This window comes from Ochotona princeps, chromosome 10, assembly GCF_030435755.1.
Source record: "Ochotona princeps isolate mOchPri1 chromosome 10, mOchPri1.hap1, whole genome shotgun sequence".
Classification (NCBI taxonomy): domain Eukaryota; kingdom Metazoa; phylum Chordata; class Mammalia; order Lagomorpha; family Ochotonidae; genus Ochotona; species Ochotona princeps.
Window position 1 is genome coordinate 50790274 of NC_080841.1, and position 15916 is coordinate 50806189.

The 15916-nt window shown below is 40.2% G+C and overlaps 1 protein-coding gene across 2 annotated transcripts in view; it reads left to right on the plus strand.

Moving 5' to 3' along the window:
• CATSPERE (catsper channel auxiliary subunit epsilon) overlaps positions 1-15916 on the plus strand; it is a 121330-nt gene that overhangs the window by 36595 nt on the left and 68819 nt on the right. Inside the window, exons 7-8 of one of the 2 annotated variants that reach the window (XM_058669429.1) lie at positions 5683-5760; positions 10115-10221. In XM_058669429.1, coding sequence (XP_058525412.1) covers positions 5683-5760; positions 10115-10221 — 185 coding nt within the window. The remainder of the gene's footprint in view (positions 1-5682; positions 5761-10114; positions 10222-15916) is intronic. The other variant, XM_058669430.1, reaches the window with a different exon arrangement.

Below are 15916 nucleotides of genomic sequence, written 5' to 3' on the forward strand. Positions count from 1 at the left end.
GCCAGGTAGAAGCCAGGAGCCAGAAGTTTATCCAGGTCTCTCCCATGGGTGTAGGACCCAGGCACATGGACCATCTTCCACTGTTCTTCCCAGATAATTAACAGTTCACTGCAAATGGAATACCAGTTTGCAATCAGAAGAAACACACTGTTGGGCTCATAGAAATGGCTCAGTGGCTAAATCCTCACCTTGCACACACTGGAATTCCATAGGGGCGCTGGTTTGTATCCTGGCTGATCCACTTCCTATCCAGCTTCCTTCTTATGGCCTGGGAAATGCTGACCCAAAGCCTTGGAACCGTACCCTACATCCACATGGGAGACCTAGAAGAAGCTCCTGGCCCCTGGCTTTGGAAAGTCAGATATACAGAGAGGAGGAGAAACAGAGAGGAAGATCTTTCGTCCACCGATTCACTCCCCATGTGGCTGGAGCTGAGCTGATCCGAAGCCAGGAGCCAGGCTTTGGGCCATCCTTGACCTCCTCCTAGGCCACAAGCAGGGAGCTGAATGGGAATTGGAGAATTGGAGCAGCCCAGATTAGAACTGGCACTCATCAGACGGAAGATCTTCCTCTCTGTCTCTCCTCCTCTCTGTATATCTGACTGTAATAAAATAAATAAATCTTAAAAAAAAAAAAAGAAAAAGAAATGGTCACAGGAAATGGGCAGACACTTCACAAAGAAACAAACCCAAATGGCAAACAAACTTGAAAAAAGGCTCAAGTTCCCTGGCAATAAGGGAAATCCAAATTAAGACATCAATGTGATACCACCTAACGCCAGTAAGAATGGCTCACATACAAAAAACCACCAACAACACTTGTTGGCAAAGATGTGGGGAAAAGGGAACCCTACTCCACTGCTGGTGGGACTGCATGTTGGTACAGCCTCTATGGAAATCAGTATGGAGAACACTCAAACAATTGAAAATCAGCATACCATATGATCCAGCAATAGCACCTCTAGAAATATATCCAAAATACCTGTTACACGAGAAACCAACATGCACCCCTATGTTCATAGCAGCACAATCAATAATTGCAAAAACTTGGAAGCAACTGAAATGCCCATCAACAGAAGACTTCTGGACTTATCCAGTCCAGAAGACTAGATAAGAAAACTATGGTTCATTTACTCCATGGAATACTACTCAGCTATTAAAAAAAAAAAAAGACAAATGGGGCCTGATGCAATAGCGTAATGGTTAAGGTCCTCGCCTTGAACATGCTGGGATCTCATATGGGTGCCAGTTCTAATCCCGGCAGCTCCACTTCCCATCCATCTCCCTGCTTGTGGCCTGGGAAAGCAGTCGAGGACAGCCCAAGGATTTGGGTCCCTGCACCTGTGTGGGAGACCCAGAAAGAAGTTCCAGGCTCCTGGCTTCAGACTGGCACAGCACTGGCCATTATGGTCAGTTGGGGAGTAAATCATCGGATGGAGGATCTTCCTCTCTGTCTCTCCTCCTCTCTGTACATCTGCCTTTCCAATAAAATAAATAAATCTTTAAAAAAAAAATGAAATGGAGTTCTTTGTGGCCAAATGGACTCAACTGGAAACCATTATGCTAAGGGAAATCAGCCAAACCCAAAAGGTTAGATACCACATGTTTGCCTTAATTTAAGATGAAATTATGTCAATCCGAAAAACAGTTCCTGTAAATTGTAATAATATTTCAACCTCAAACAGCCTGTATCACATGCAATAAAATATTGTGATGTAACCAATGAACTAATGATCAGCATGAGTCAGACTGCTTATGATCTACATCAAAGAATTGTAAAGCCTAACATACTTTCTTTTAAATTAAGCTTATTTGGCTATACTTTTTTTAATGTTTATTTATTTTTATTACAAAGTCAGATATACAGAGAGGAGGAGAGACAGAGAGGAAGATCTTCCATCCAATGATTCACTCCCCAAGTGAGCCGCAACGGGCCGGTGCTGCACCAATCCGAAGCCAGATACCAGGAACTTCTTTCTAGGTCTCCCACGCGGGTGCAGGGTCCCAAAGCTTTGGGCCGTCCTTGACTGGTTTCCCAGGCCACAAGCAGGGAGCTGGATGGGAAGTGTGGCTGGTGGGATTAGAATGGCGCCCATATGGGATCCCAGTGTGTTCAAGGCAAGGACTTTAGCCACTAGACCACGCCGCCGGGCCCCCTAACATACTTTTAATACCCTATGTTATTCCATAATGGGATGGGACAGCAGAGAAATCTTCCACCACCTTAGAATGTGTGAGGAAGACGTTAATTATAACCTATCAAGAACATAACAGGTAACTTATAGATAACAAACTCGAATCAGCATTAGACATTAGCAAAACTATAAGGACATACAGGGGGAAATCAAGAGCGATCCTGACAACCTCTTAATAGGAAGTCATGTGCGCAGAGCAGCGGGGGGGGGGACCCCAGAGTGGAGAAGGCAGACAGGAGGAGGCTTGTATCCCAACCCTGGAGACTCCTGGATCCTCCTGGATCCTCACCTAGGACTATCAGTACGGGCACCAAGGGGTATATCCCAACTGCCAAGGAGACCACTGGGAATTGGACTGCCCTTGTAGGCCAAAAACTCTGAGGTCATCCACTCCCTTTTGGATCTCCCACATGGGATGGAAGATGTCCAGATCCTTCCTCACAGGACCTGATGTCATCAGAACAATAGCCAGAAGCTCTGAGCAGACCTCAGAAACAGAAGAAGAGTAAACTTCCTTCGGGACTCAGGAGGGGAGCTTTCTCTGGTCCTTACTTAGTTCCAACTTTGGATCCCCACCCTCTCCTGCAATGACCATTAGGGTGGCCCTGGAGCTCCCCCGCCCCCCTTCCTGCCACAAAAAAAAAAAAAAATAGGTTAGAAAGACAGAGACCAATAAGGAAAGCTTAGAACCAGACAGGAAACAGTCAGCTTGGACTCACATATACCTTATTAGGCAGAACACAAAGATTAGTTACTCCTCACTAAGGCATTAAAGATATCTCTGCACACCCCTCCTAAAACTGTTCTGCGCCTCAATTGTTGACATATGCCTTGTTAGAGTTATAAGCCAGTTTGGACTAACCTAAAATTCACCAAGTTCTGTAAAAATTATGCTTCAACACTATAAACTGCTAAATACAAAAATGAAAATAGACACGAGACAGCTGAATAGTACCCTATAGCCATTTTAAGGTGTATAGAAGCCGATTGTGTATAAACTAAAATTGAAATGTCAATGAAGTAGTCACAGGAGGTGGTTAAGAACTTGCATTTTTTTTTTTAACATATTGGTTACTCAATACCATGTCAATTAATTCCATAATGTTGTAAATTGTTGTTGATGTTATGTTGTGGCTTTTAATTGATCAGGATGTTATTCTGCCAGCTCTGCTTTCGGACCAGAGATGGTCTCCCCAAGAAACCGTTGAATTTATCTGGACAATAAGATGCTGGACTCTATGCATGGTACATGTTTGCAATGAAGGAATCATGACTGGATTTGAACTGTAATACTGCAACAATATGGAAGAATCCACCATGGGGGAGGGCAGGAGGAGGGGTGGGGGAATCTCAGAGCCTATGAAACTGTCATAAAATGAAGTTACATTTAAAAAAAAAAAGAAAAAAAATAGGGCCCAGTGTGATAGCCTAGTGGCTAAATCCATGCCTTTCATGCGTCAGGATTCCAAATGGGTACCGGTTTATATCCCAAATGCTCCATTTTCCATCCAGCTCCCTGATTATGGCTTGGTAAAACAGTAGAAAATGGCTCAAGGCCTTAGGAGCCTGCACCTGTGTGTGAGACCTGAAGAGTGATATCTGTATTCTGCCCTTTTTCTATAACACACATTATATTGAAAAAATAGCACATTACTTGCATAAGAATAACCCTGAGTATACTTGAAAAAGTTCATGGAAAAAAAATGGAATTAAAAGGTAATTTTATTTGGGGGAGATCATTATACTGTTAGAATTGTGTCTATGAGCTGTATCAACTCTGTTAAAACCACCAAAACATAAAAAACTAAATTAAAAACAAAGCAAAACTGGTAATTTGGGCCTACTGTGGCAACCTAGTGGCTAAAGTCCTCGTTTTGGAACCACCAGGACCTCATATGCACGCTGGTTCATGTCCTGGATGCTCCATTCCCATCCAGCTCCCTGCTTGTGGCCTGGGAAAGCATTAGAGCATAAACCAAAGCCTTGGGACCTTACACCCATGTGGGAGACCTGGAAGAAACTCCTGGCTCCTGGCTTGGGATCAGCTCAGCTCCCACCATTGCAGCCACTTAGGGAATGAACCAGCGGACAGAACATGTTTCTCTCTGTATCTCCTTTTGTCTGTATATTTGATTTTCCAATAAAAATAAATAAATCTTTAAAAAAATAAAATACACCAAAATACCTTTTATTTTTTTATTTTTTTTTAAAGATTTATTCATTTTATTACAGCCAGATATACACAGAGGAGGAGAGACAGAGAGGAAGATCTTCCGTCCGATGATTCACTCCCCAAGTGAGCCGCAATGGGCTGATGCTGCGCCGATCCGAAGCTAGGAACCTGGAACCTCTTCTGGGTCTCCCACGCGGGTGCAGTGTCCCAAATGCATTGGGCCGTCCTCAACTGCTCTCCCAGGCCACAAGCAGGGAGCTGGATGGGAAGTGGAGCTGCCGGGGTTAGAACCAGCACCCATATGGGATCCCGGGGCGTTCAAGGCGAAGACTTTAGCCGCTAGGCCACGCCATCGGGCCCCAAAATACCTTTTAAAAAAAAACATGAGACTGACGCTATTCAAATGTGTAATAGTACACAGTGTTGAGGATACTGGGAGGTACGGTTGAAGGTTTCTAGTGAGAGGGTATATGGATACAACTACTATGGATAATAGTTCAACAAAGTTGATGAAAATTACCAATTCATATACCCTTTAATAATTGTCACATTAATTATAATAGCAAGAATTAGAAACAAATGTCTATCAGTATGTAAAAAAAAATCAACAGTTTCTCTATAATTTGGAAATAACATGCAACTGAAAAAATAAGTATGATGATCTTAAGATCTAACTGTAAATGAAAAACATGGCATTCGGGAAAGATTGTCTAACATGCTAAAATTATGTAGAAAGCAAGAAAAAAATAATGGTTATGCACAAAAGCTTTGTAGAAATTTGAACAAGAATTTAGTAGTGGCGTCTGGGATGCAAATGGGCCTACAGAAACAGGAAATGGAGTAGGGAACAGGAGGAAGAAGTTTTGCTGTATTTTTAAAGTAATTTGTATTTAACTGCAAATAAATTATCAAAGAGAAAAATAAGAAAGAATGCGAGCTATGTGAGATCTGTTTGTGAAGTGGCCATGTTGCATCCAGTGGCAAAAAAAAAAGATGCAAATAGTATATTTGAGTGACTCCATTTGAGTGACTCCATTTTTGTAAAGAGTTCATGCTGTGCCTTTGGGAGGAGGAAGAGAAGTGTCAGCATTTGTAGCAAGTATCAGCAGGCTTCCAAGGAATGTAAGGGTATATTATCAAGTTTTCATAGATCTTTCAGTTGTTTTGCTTATTAAAAATACTTGCTGATTTTAACTTTTAAAAATAGGATGATCAAAAATGTTTTAAATAAAAATATTTATGGTTATTTTCCTGCAACAAATGATGAAATTTGAACAAAATTTGTGAAGAGTTGTGAACACGTTTTATTTTGCAGCTTGTCACTATATGGGTATACGATCCAGAAAATGCAGGTCCCGATGAGCTACTGATGACCGCTGAAGAGCCTTCCTTAGTAAGTGGCAATATTACGTCATACTTAAAGTAATATGCTGCCTTTCCTTTGCAAGCATCGTGAGCAAATTAGAAACAAATGATAGTATTTTAAACTACCCAAAACTCACTAAATATATTCTTATTACCCATTGAGGTTTAGTTTAGCCGTTAGTGTGATTTTAAACTTGTGTGTTTAACATCAAGTTGCAAACTGTACTGCCGAATTCTGTCTTTTCAGTAATATATATCCATATCATAATTCCTTTTGTGATTTATTTTCATCTTATTTGAAAAGCAGAGAGGCATAGAGAAAGCTCTTCTATCTGCTGATTCACTCCCCAAAGGCCTACACCAGGAGCCTGGAACCCAGTCCACATCGGTGCCAGGGACTCAAACTTGAGCCATCCAAGGATGCACATTAACAGAAAGCTGGATAGGTATCAAGTATCCAGGACATGAACCAGGATGTGGGATATGAGCATCTCAGATGGAGGCTTAAGCTGCTACACAAAACACCCAAACTCCTACTGAGCATTCTTGTTCTTCTCTTAGAGCCTCATCATTTGTAAAGGAATTGACCATCCAAATGCTGCAAAGATGTTCTTTAAGCATTTATATTACATAAGGGGTCTGTAATTTCTGATCACTAAGGTTTATGTCTTCCAAACAAGAAGAGTGAGGAGCGTGGACAAGCAAAGAAACTGAGTTCATTGAAGCACCAGAAAGCTCCCACATGAGGGAGAGGTAGCCATTAAGGGGAATTTGCTGAGAGGTTTGTATCCTTTGGGTTGTCAGTGTTTTCTGCAGACAGTTTAGTCAGCCATGATCTTATTGCTGCGGAGCTGCTAGCTGGAGCTGGACAAGTTCAGCTGTAAACTCATGCTGTTTTGTTTCCTTTTGTCTCTCTTGTTTTAGAGTAGCAGAAGGTTTTGCTTCAGACTGCATATTGCACTTGAGTCCCTTGGGTTTTTTGTGTCCCCAACCATTGGCTGCAGGCCACAGGTGTCTCTTGTCTCCATCACATATTGAAGGCATCCTTCAAATATCTGTCTAATCCGTTAGTAAGCTGAAACACATTTTTCTAAAGGTACAGCATAGTGAACCAATAAGTCCTTTCTTATATTTATTATAAATATAATTCTTTCAAGGCTTAAATTTCTCCATTTATAATTAAAATGTACTGTAAAAAATAATAAGTTTTAGCTGGTAGTTTCTCATAGAACTGCTTATGAGTCAACATCTGTCTGATTTTTAAATAGTAGCATATTATCCTGACTCATAGTAATCAAATTCACAGGAGATGGGACCCGGAGCTGTGGTCTAGTGGCTAAAGTCCTCACCTTGCACACACCCAGATCCCATTTGGGCGCCATTCTAATCCCACCAGCCCCACTTCCCATCCAGTTCCCTGCCTGTGGCCTGGGAAAGCAGTCAAGGACGGCCCAAAGCCTTGGGCCCCTGCACCTGCATGGGAGACCTGGAGGAAGTTCTTGGCCCCTGGCTTTGGACTGGTGCAGTACCGGCTGTTGCACTCACTTGGGAAGTGAATCATCAGATGGAAGATCTTCCTCTCTGTCTCTCCTTCTCTCAGTATATCTGACGTTGGAATAAAAATAAAATAAATCTTTAAAAAAATTCACAGGAGTTGGATTGATAAATCAAAATGAGTGGGCAATCAGTTGCTTTATTAGGCATCTTAGAGGTAATCAAGTACATTAATGGTAATTTTTTCCCAAAAATTTTTAAATTTTTTCCAGAAATTCAGATTTACAAAGAAAAGGAGAGACAGAGAAAGGGATCTTCCATCTCCTGGTTCACTCCCCAAGCAGCTGCAGTGGCTGGAGTTGAGCCAATCTGAAACCAGGAGCCAGGAGCTTCTTCCAGGTCTCCCACATGGGTGCAGGGTCCAAAGGCTTTGGGCCGTCCTTGACTGCTTTCCCAGGCCACAAGCAGGGAGCTGGATCAGAAGCAAAACAGCCAGGATACGAACTGGCGTCCATATGGGATCCCAGCGCATGCAAGGTGAGGAGTTTAGGCACTAGGCTGCTGTGCATGGCCCTCATTAATGGTAATTACACAAGCATGACTTGTTTAATTTCTATCTTATTAAAGTGGAAATATGCACAGTTTTTGCATCATTTAGTGCATGCATACTTTATACTTGGCTCTCGCCTCCTCCATTTCCGTATTTACCCATGATCTTGTCACTTCCTTATAACTTTCCATGTCTCTCCTTACAAATAGCATACACTTACTACTTTGGGGCTTTTAACAGAACATACGCAGCCCTTGGTACCCATGTCTGCCACTCCTTGTGATCTTAGCTCTCCACACATCCTCCTCCGGCAACTAAACTCTGCTTTCTCTTTACACACATGTGCTGTTGCTTGCATCTGTCTTTCCACATACTGTTCCCAGTGCATCAAAACCCATTCCCTTTCTTCTCAGGGAACTTCTACTCATGTTTGTGGTCTCCAACTATATATCACTGTCTCCATGATGACCATCTCAGGATTTTTTTCCACTTGGAAAGTTTGAGGGAATTGTTTTATTTATCAGCAGAATAGCTGTGACAAAATATAGCTGGTCTAATGTTAGGTTGCTTTGTTTTACATTAGGATAGATATACGACTACAGATACCCAACCCTTAATTTTAATCCTTACTCTGCATTCTCTTCCATAAACATCCCTGACTTCCACTCTAATAGTGGCTTATTTTAGACCCACTATTGTGGATTATGACATCTGAACTTGAACCCATCCCTCTGTCTCACCTCTCAGCAGATCACACCCACCCCAGGGAAAGGAGAGCCAGCAGTGAGATGAAACTCGGAAATGGGATCCAGGGTAACTGCTTTGTGCAGTTTGCTCTCCCTGCCTTTCAAATAAAATGAAAACAGATAAATAAGATTTTTAAAAAGTGTTCATATAGTAATCACTCTCCCAAGTATCTTATCCAAAGAAATAGTCCTAGCCATGGAGAAAACTATATATCAGCTATGTCCATGACAATAATCTTTACCACTAGTGAAAAAAATAAGACTATATAAATGTACAACCAAGAATGTTAAGGAAATGGTGATTATACACACTCAAATAAAGATCATGCAGTCATTAAAGTTGACACATATGTAGACTTTACTAATGTGATAGCATGAATACATAGCAGCATATAGTTGAAAAACTGAATGTAGACTTTATGTTTTTATCACTTGTAGGTGAAAATTTTCTGTATTTATAAAATTATATTCAATAACAATAATAGTTTTTATAGGAAAATGTGTTTTTAAATTTTTTATATGCTTATCTTTTCCTTGGTCATTTTTTTCTGTAATGTTTATTGTATATGCACATTGCATATGTTCCTTATTGTATTTTTTCTATCATTTTATACTAATAATTTTTTTACCTTTTCCTTTGCAGTTAGCTGAAATAATGCTGCATATAAAATTCCAAAAAATGATTAAGATTTTCAGAGATAGTTCTCTATCATTCATGAGTTTTTATTAGGCACACCTATATTTCTCTGTCAAAACCATTAGGTATATATTCTTCAGGGAGGCCTTCTAGAGTCATTGTTCCTATTCAAACAAATAGATTAGGATCCCCTATTAGAAAATCCCATAGCCCTTGTGACACTAACACATCACAGTAATTTCTAGGGTGCCTTTTTGGAAGACTGATGTATTTCCATGGAAATTAAACAAAATTTGTTTTGGAAGATTAATACAGAAAGAGGCTATGGAAGTCTAAACTGACCCTGTTATCTTTTATTTATAGGAATTCCCCCTAATGAAATAGTTGTCTCTAAAAAAAAAAACACCTAGTTAGGAGCAATTCCAGTTTAATTCAGTTTCTTCTTATCACATGTGAAGAAGAAGAAACATGCCATATCCACCAGAATTCTAAAGATAATTTCTTTTAAAGTGTCCGTATATTATTTAAAGACTGACTTGAAAAATGTATGTTATTTTGAAGACAGGATGATATGCAAAGAATTCTTACAGGTTAATTTTAGAAACCCCATTATATATTTCATCAATATTAAAGCTATGCTCACATAGTTAGGAATTCTCATAGTCCCAGTTCATATATATTTTTAATCAGAAACTGTAGTATGACTTGTTAATAAAATATATATTTTTAATCAGAAACTGTAGTATGACTTGTTAATAAATTTATCAAGTTCAACTGGGAAGGAGGTGACAAGATATGAAAAAAAATGCTAAACCTTGGAAGTGTTATAAATTTATAGATGTTAACAATGTAATAACTAAAACAACAAATTCAATATTTTATCAAGTAAGTAAGAATAGTTTTGAATACTTTTAACTGTAAGAGTAAAAAGAAAAATTTTATTTTGTTTTTGCAGAATTCCTTAGTACTAAGCAAGCAGTTGGCCATTTTGGGACAGAAGCCGACCATATATACATTTCTCCAGAAAAATGTGTATTATTCATATGAGAGCCATAGAAAAGGGTATTTAACTTTTTAAAGATTTATTTATTTTTTATTGTAAAGTCAGAGAGGAGGAGAGACAGAGAGGAAGATCTTCCATTGATAATCCACTCCCCAATCAGCTGCAACAGCTGGAGCTGCGCCGATCTGAAGCCAAGAGCCAGGAGCCTCTTCCGAGTCTTCCACCTGGGTTCAGGGTTCCAAGGCTTTAGGCTGTCCTCGACTACTTTCCCAGGCAATGGCAGGGAACTGGATGAGAAGTAAGGCCACCAGGATTAGACCGGTGCCCATATGGGATCCCGGTGCATGCAAGGTGAGGACTTTAGCCAGTAAGCTGTCACACCAGGCCCCAAGTATTTAACTTTTAAATTTAAAATTTAAAATACCTGTGCCAGTGCAATGACTGATGACTGAATTGGCTGGTCCCCTGCATGCAAGCATCAGTGTCCCATTTAGGCACTAGTTCATGTCCTGCCTGCTCTACTCCGCATCCAACTCCCTGCTTGTGGCCTGGGAAAGCAGTAGAGAATGGCTGAAAGCTTTGGGACTCTGTGGGAGAACTGGAAGAAGCTTCTGGATCCTGGCTTTAGGTCAGCACAGCTCTTGCCCTTATGGCCATTGAGGAGTGAATGAACAGATGGAAGATCTTTCTCTCTGCCCCTTCTTCTCTCTGAAAATTTGCCTTTCAAAAAAATCTTTTAATTCAGCTTCACAAGTCTAGTAATATCAGAAGCTTATAAGATTTAAAAATCCTAATGAAATTTTATGAACTGTATCTTACATGTAATTTGTAGATGCTTTTTTATGACAAATAGTAGATTATAATAATCAGCGCTATTTATCAGCTCAGACAGTGACAGTGAGACCTTTTGGATGACAGCTTCACCATCTGTTGACATCTAAACCTCGGGGCAGTCATTTGACTAGTAATTAAGCTGATATTTGGGACATCCACATCCTATGTCAGAGCTCCTGGTTTCAACACCCAATCTGATTTGTAACTGCAGTTTCCAGCTAGTGCAGGCCTTGGGAACAAAGGTGATCAGTTTGCTAGGTTCCTGACACCTATGTGGGCAACCTGGATTGTGTTCCGTTCTCCCCAGCTTTGACTCTCCAGCTGCTGTGGGCATTTGGAGGGTGAACCATGGAACTGAGTTCTGTGTGCAAAATAAACAAATAAATCTTTTAAAATGCCTGAGCCTCAATCCAAGAGCCTCACACTGGATGGTGGCAAATTTTGGCAGTTTCCGAAAATATTTCCTGCTCTGTTATGAATGCAAACCAGAGTTGTGCAATTCATATCAGAATCACAGCCACCACCAGTGCACACAAACACACAACCACTGCAAACTTTACTTGAGAAGAAACATCTGATACTAGTTAAATTGGTAGGTGATCGTGAGATGTAGACAAGCTTTCTTAGTCTAGTGAGCACCTTGGCACAGGGCAAGTTTCTTATGGCCTAAGGATACAGTTATTGCCATTGGTCACCAGAAGGCTGGTGAGGAAGATAAACAGAAGGAATGATGGAGCTGAGTTCAGAGTATAGACGCATAAAGGGTATACCAGCTCAGGCTTAGAAAAGAGAGAATTAGAGAATCAAGATGGTGGAATAGGGTAAGGACATGTTTAAGAAAAAGAGAATCTTTAGCCAGAGGAAAACAGAGAGTGCTGATTCCAGAAGAGGACAGGTTGATGGCAGAGGGACACTTGAAGACTGAAGAACATGGGGAAGCAGCGGAGACAACAGAGTGGTACTACAGCGAACAGATACTCCAGCAGCAGTCAGTGAATGTCAATCTGAAATCCACCAGTGGCCAGAGCTCCATTGACAGCCAGGTAGGAAGGACAGTTCACTGGGAGCTCAGGAGATGAACCTAGGCAAAAAACCGCCCATCCTGATTTGTTTGATCCAACCAGGAGCAAAGACAGAGCAGCAGAGCCCAAGCAGGTGGTGAAGGAACAGGCTGGATTTCACAGCCCAGACCACCACCAGTGCCAGTCAGGTACCATTTTGTGAAGGGAAGCAAAAGCTGTGGGGCTGGAAGGACAACAGCAAGCTGTGCATGCACTAATGCACAAACTCATTTCTGGCTTAGAGCATTACACAGGGAAAACAGTACCAATGTGGCATCGTACAGGCTCCATCCAATACAGGTTTGGGTAGGCCCCAGACCTAATGGCCAACAGATCCAGAACTCCACCAGTGGCATGTCAGGTGCCATTTTGTACAGTATGGTAAAGACTGTGGGACTGGAGGGACAACGGTGATCTGTGCATGACTGAGCTGGAAGCAAACTAACTTCTAGCTCAGTGCATTGCACTGGTCCCACAGGGAAAAAAGAGTACAAACTGGTGTACTTCAGATCCCACTCAAAATAGATGCGGATAGCCAGCAGATCTAATGGCCAGCAGGTTCTGGCAAGTTTAGCACCATCAACAACCTAGCTATATAGGGAGATACACCTGATGTCTTCCCTAATCCTGAGAACTGCTCAAACCAGAAGTGAGAGAAAGGTTATACAGGCAACGGTGCAGCCACAACATGGGATCATGGGAAGTGTAGAGTGGTGAGCCAGGAGCTGTAGCTACAGAGACCATGGTGGAAGTCTAACACAGGAACCGAGACCTGAAACTTGCTGGAGGCAGTGGCACAAGTGACTGCAAAGAGCTGTGTACCGACTGCAATAGGTAAAAATCTAATAAAGTAGCTCTATGGGTGTCACAGCTTAGAAACCAGCCCCAAGGAGAAGAATCTGTTCACCAGAAGTCCAATGACCAGGAACAAGAGAAGAGCACAGGCACAATGAATATTACTGAAGACTCCCCAGGAAAGGAGCAAAAACACTTGCCAACCTCAGAATTAACTGAGCAATACAATGGAGGACAAAATGAACAAATAAAAAATTCAGTGGAAAGTCTCAACAATAGAATGAGTGAGGCAGAAGAAAGAATCCCAGATTTGGAAGATATTTCTTGCCACAATGGGAAAACAAACAAAAAGCTGGAAGTGGAGCTGGGTCAAGCTAAAAATAGTATTCAAGAATTAGGGCCCGGCATGATAGTGTAGTGGTAAAGTCCTCGCCTTGAACACGCCTGGAATCCCATATGGGTGCCAATTCTAATCCTGGTGGCCCCGCTTTCCATCTAGCTTCCCACTTGTGGCTTGGGAAAGCAGTTGAGGACCGCCCAAAGCCTTGGGACCCCGCACCTGCATGGGAGACCCGAAAGAGCTTCTGGTTCCTGGCTCCGGATCGGCAAGTACTGGCCATTGCGGTCACTTGGGGAGTGAATCATCGGACAGAAGATCTTCCTCTCTGTCTCTCCTCCTCCCTGTATATCCGCCTTTCCAATAAAAATAAAGAAATCTTAAAAAAAAAAAAAAAAGAATTAAGGGACACTATTAAAAGGCCAAATAGAAGAGTTATGGGAGTTCCAGGAGGCACAGAAAAAGAAGCTGGGTTTAAAAATGTACTTAATGAAATAATAAAGGGAAACTTTCCTAATTTTAAAAAAATAATTGGGAAACAAAATGCAGGAGGGGCACTGAACTCCTGATAGAGTTGATCAAAAGCAATCTTCACCATGACACATGATAACCAAGTTCTCTTCAGCTGAACATAAGGAAAAGATCCTTATATGTGCATGTGAAGAAATCAGTTGACATATAGAGGAATGGCAATCAGATTCACAGGAGACCTTTCACAGGAAACTCCACAGGCCAGAAGAGAATGGAGCAACATATTCTAAAAGGAAACAAAACAAAAACGTTGGCCCAGAATAACATACTCAGCAAAGCTTTCCTTTGTCTTTGAAAATGAAATAATAAAGAACAGCTCAAAGAATTTTGAACTTTTGCCTCTTCCAGACCTGCCGTACAAATGGTACTTAAAGATGTCCCCTTGACAGAAAAGGAATAGCACCTACCAAAATCAAAGGCAAATATGGAGAGCATCCCAGTGAAATAACAAATGACTAAATGAAACAATGAACACCCATTGCTTACTAAGATGACAGGACTGAATTATCACCTATCCATATTAACCCTAGGAGTGAATGGCTTAAACTCATCAATCAAACATAGATTAGTAGACTGTATCAAAGAACAAAACCCATCTAGCTATTGCCTACAGGAGGCACAACTCACCAACAAAGATCAGTGGAAGCTATATCATATGGATTTTTATGCTTTTGTTCTTAATTTCATTTCTTCAAAACAGTTCTTTTTCTCAAATTAAATACAGTAGTATTGTTTTCAAGAAGGCTCTTGATTTTCTTTTTCATTTTTTCAGTGACACATTAGTCATTCTGTAGCATGATATTCAACTTCATGGCATGGTAAATATCTTTTTTTTTTTTTTACTGTTTTTGATTTTGTTTCATGGCTTTTTATTTAAGAGGATGTATAATAACTGTAGTAGAGAGTATCATATCCAGATGTGTGAATATAGTGCAGTGTGTATCTTTATTTCCAAATCAAAAACTCACTGTCAGTGAAAGTGTTAAATACATCTTGACAATAGAATGCTCGACTCTCTGCCACTGTCCATGCCTACAATGTCAGGATACACTTAAATAACAGAAAGATGGATTTATAACTATTTATGAAGAGCTATACCACTGTAATTTTGGGGGGAAAAATCAGTGGTGGGGGAAGGGAATTTGGGGAGAGATAAGGGAAATCCCAGAGCCTATGGCACTGTATTATAAAATAATTTTAAAAATTTAAAAGAATACAAAAAAGAATTAAGTAAGGATTTCCTAAATGGCTGTTGCCTGCTGTTTGATAAGAAATAAAATCTTGCCAATTGGAGAAAACTTCAAGCTGAGACTTGAGAAAACAGACATATTCTAGAAGATATGAGAAATTTTAGTTCATGGTTGGTGTGAAGGGTCCCATTAGGGAAATAAAATATATTTAAAATAAGGATACTAAAATTGGGTGCTGGACTTACTTTATGAAACTTGGGAGGGAAAGAAAAGAATAGTTACTGTAAAACCAAACTAAAGCTCTCTCCTGCTTTAGCAGGAAGGTAGGAAGGATATAGATAGTTTGTTACTTTCCATTTGTAATAGCTTTAATGAACTATAATTGCCAAATCCACAATCACAAAAAAATTGACCACACTGTTTTCTCTGAAGAAACTTGAAATTTAAGCTTACATTTAGGTCTCTGATCTAATTTTAATTAATTTTTGTGGTGTTGGATATGACTTAACATATTGCCTTTGTATTTCAAGATCTAGTTGTCCCATTAGACTTTATTGAAAAGGACTATTGCTTCCCCATAAGCAATTAACAACAAACTTAACAGTATTTTTATGTCTTTTTTTTTTTTTAGTTCAGTTTCATAGTCCTATGTGTATCCTTATGCCAGTACCATACTTTCTTGATTACCACAGCTTAGTACTAAGTTTAAAATCAGGAAGGGTTAGTCTTCCATCTTTATTCTTTTTCAAGAATATTTTAACTGTTCTGGGTTCACCTAAATTTCTGTATCAATTTTAGGTTCAGCTTGTCAGTTTCTTCACCTGGGATTTGTAAATAATTATATTAAATCTGTAGGTCCATTTGAGGAGTATATGTTATATTAATGCTATTTAGCTTCCTATTCATAAGCATGGAATGTTTTCCACTTGTATTAATGTTGTTTCTTTCTTTTTTTTTTTTTTTAAAGATTTATTCATTTTTATACAGCCAGATATACACAGAGGAG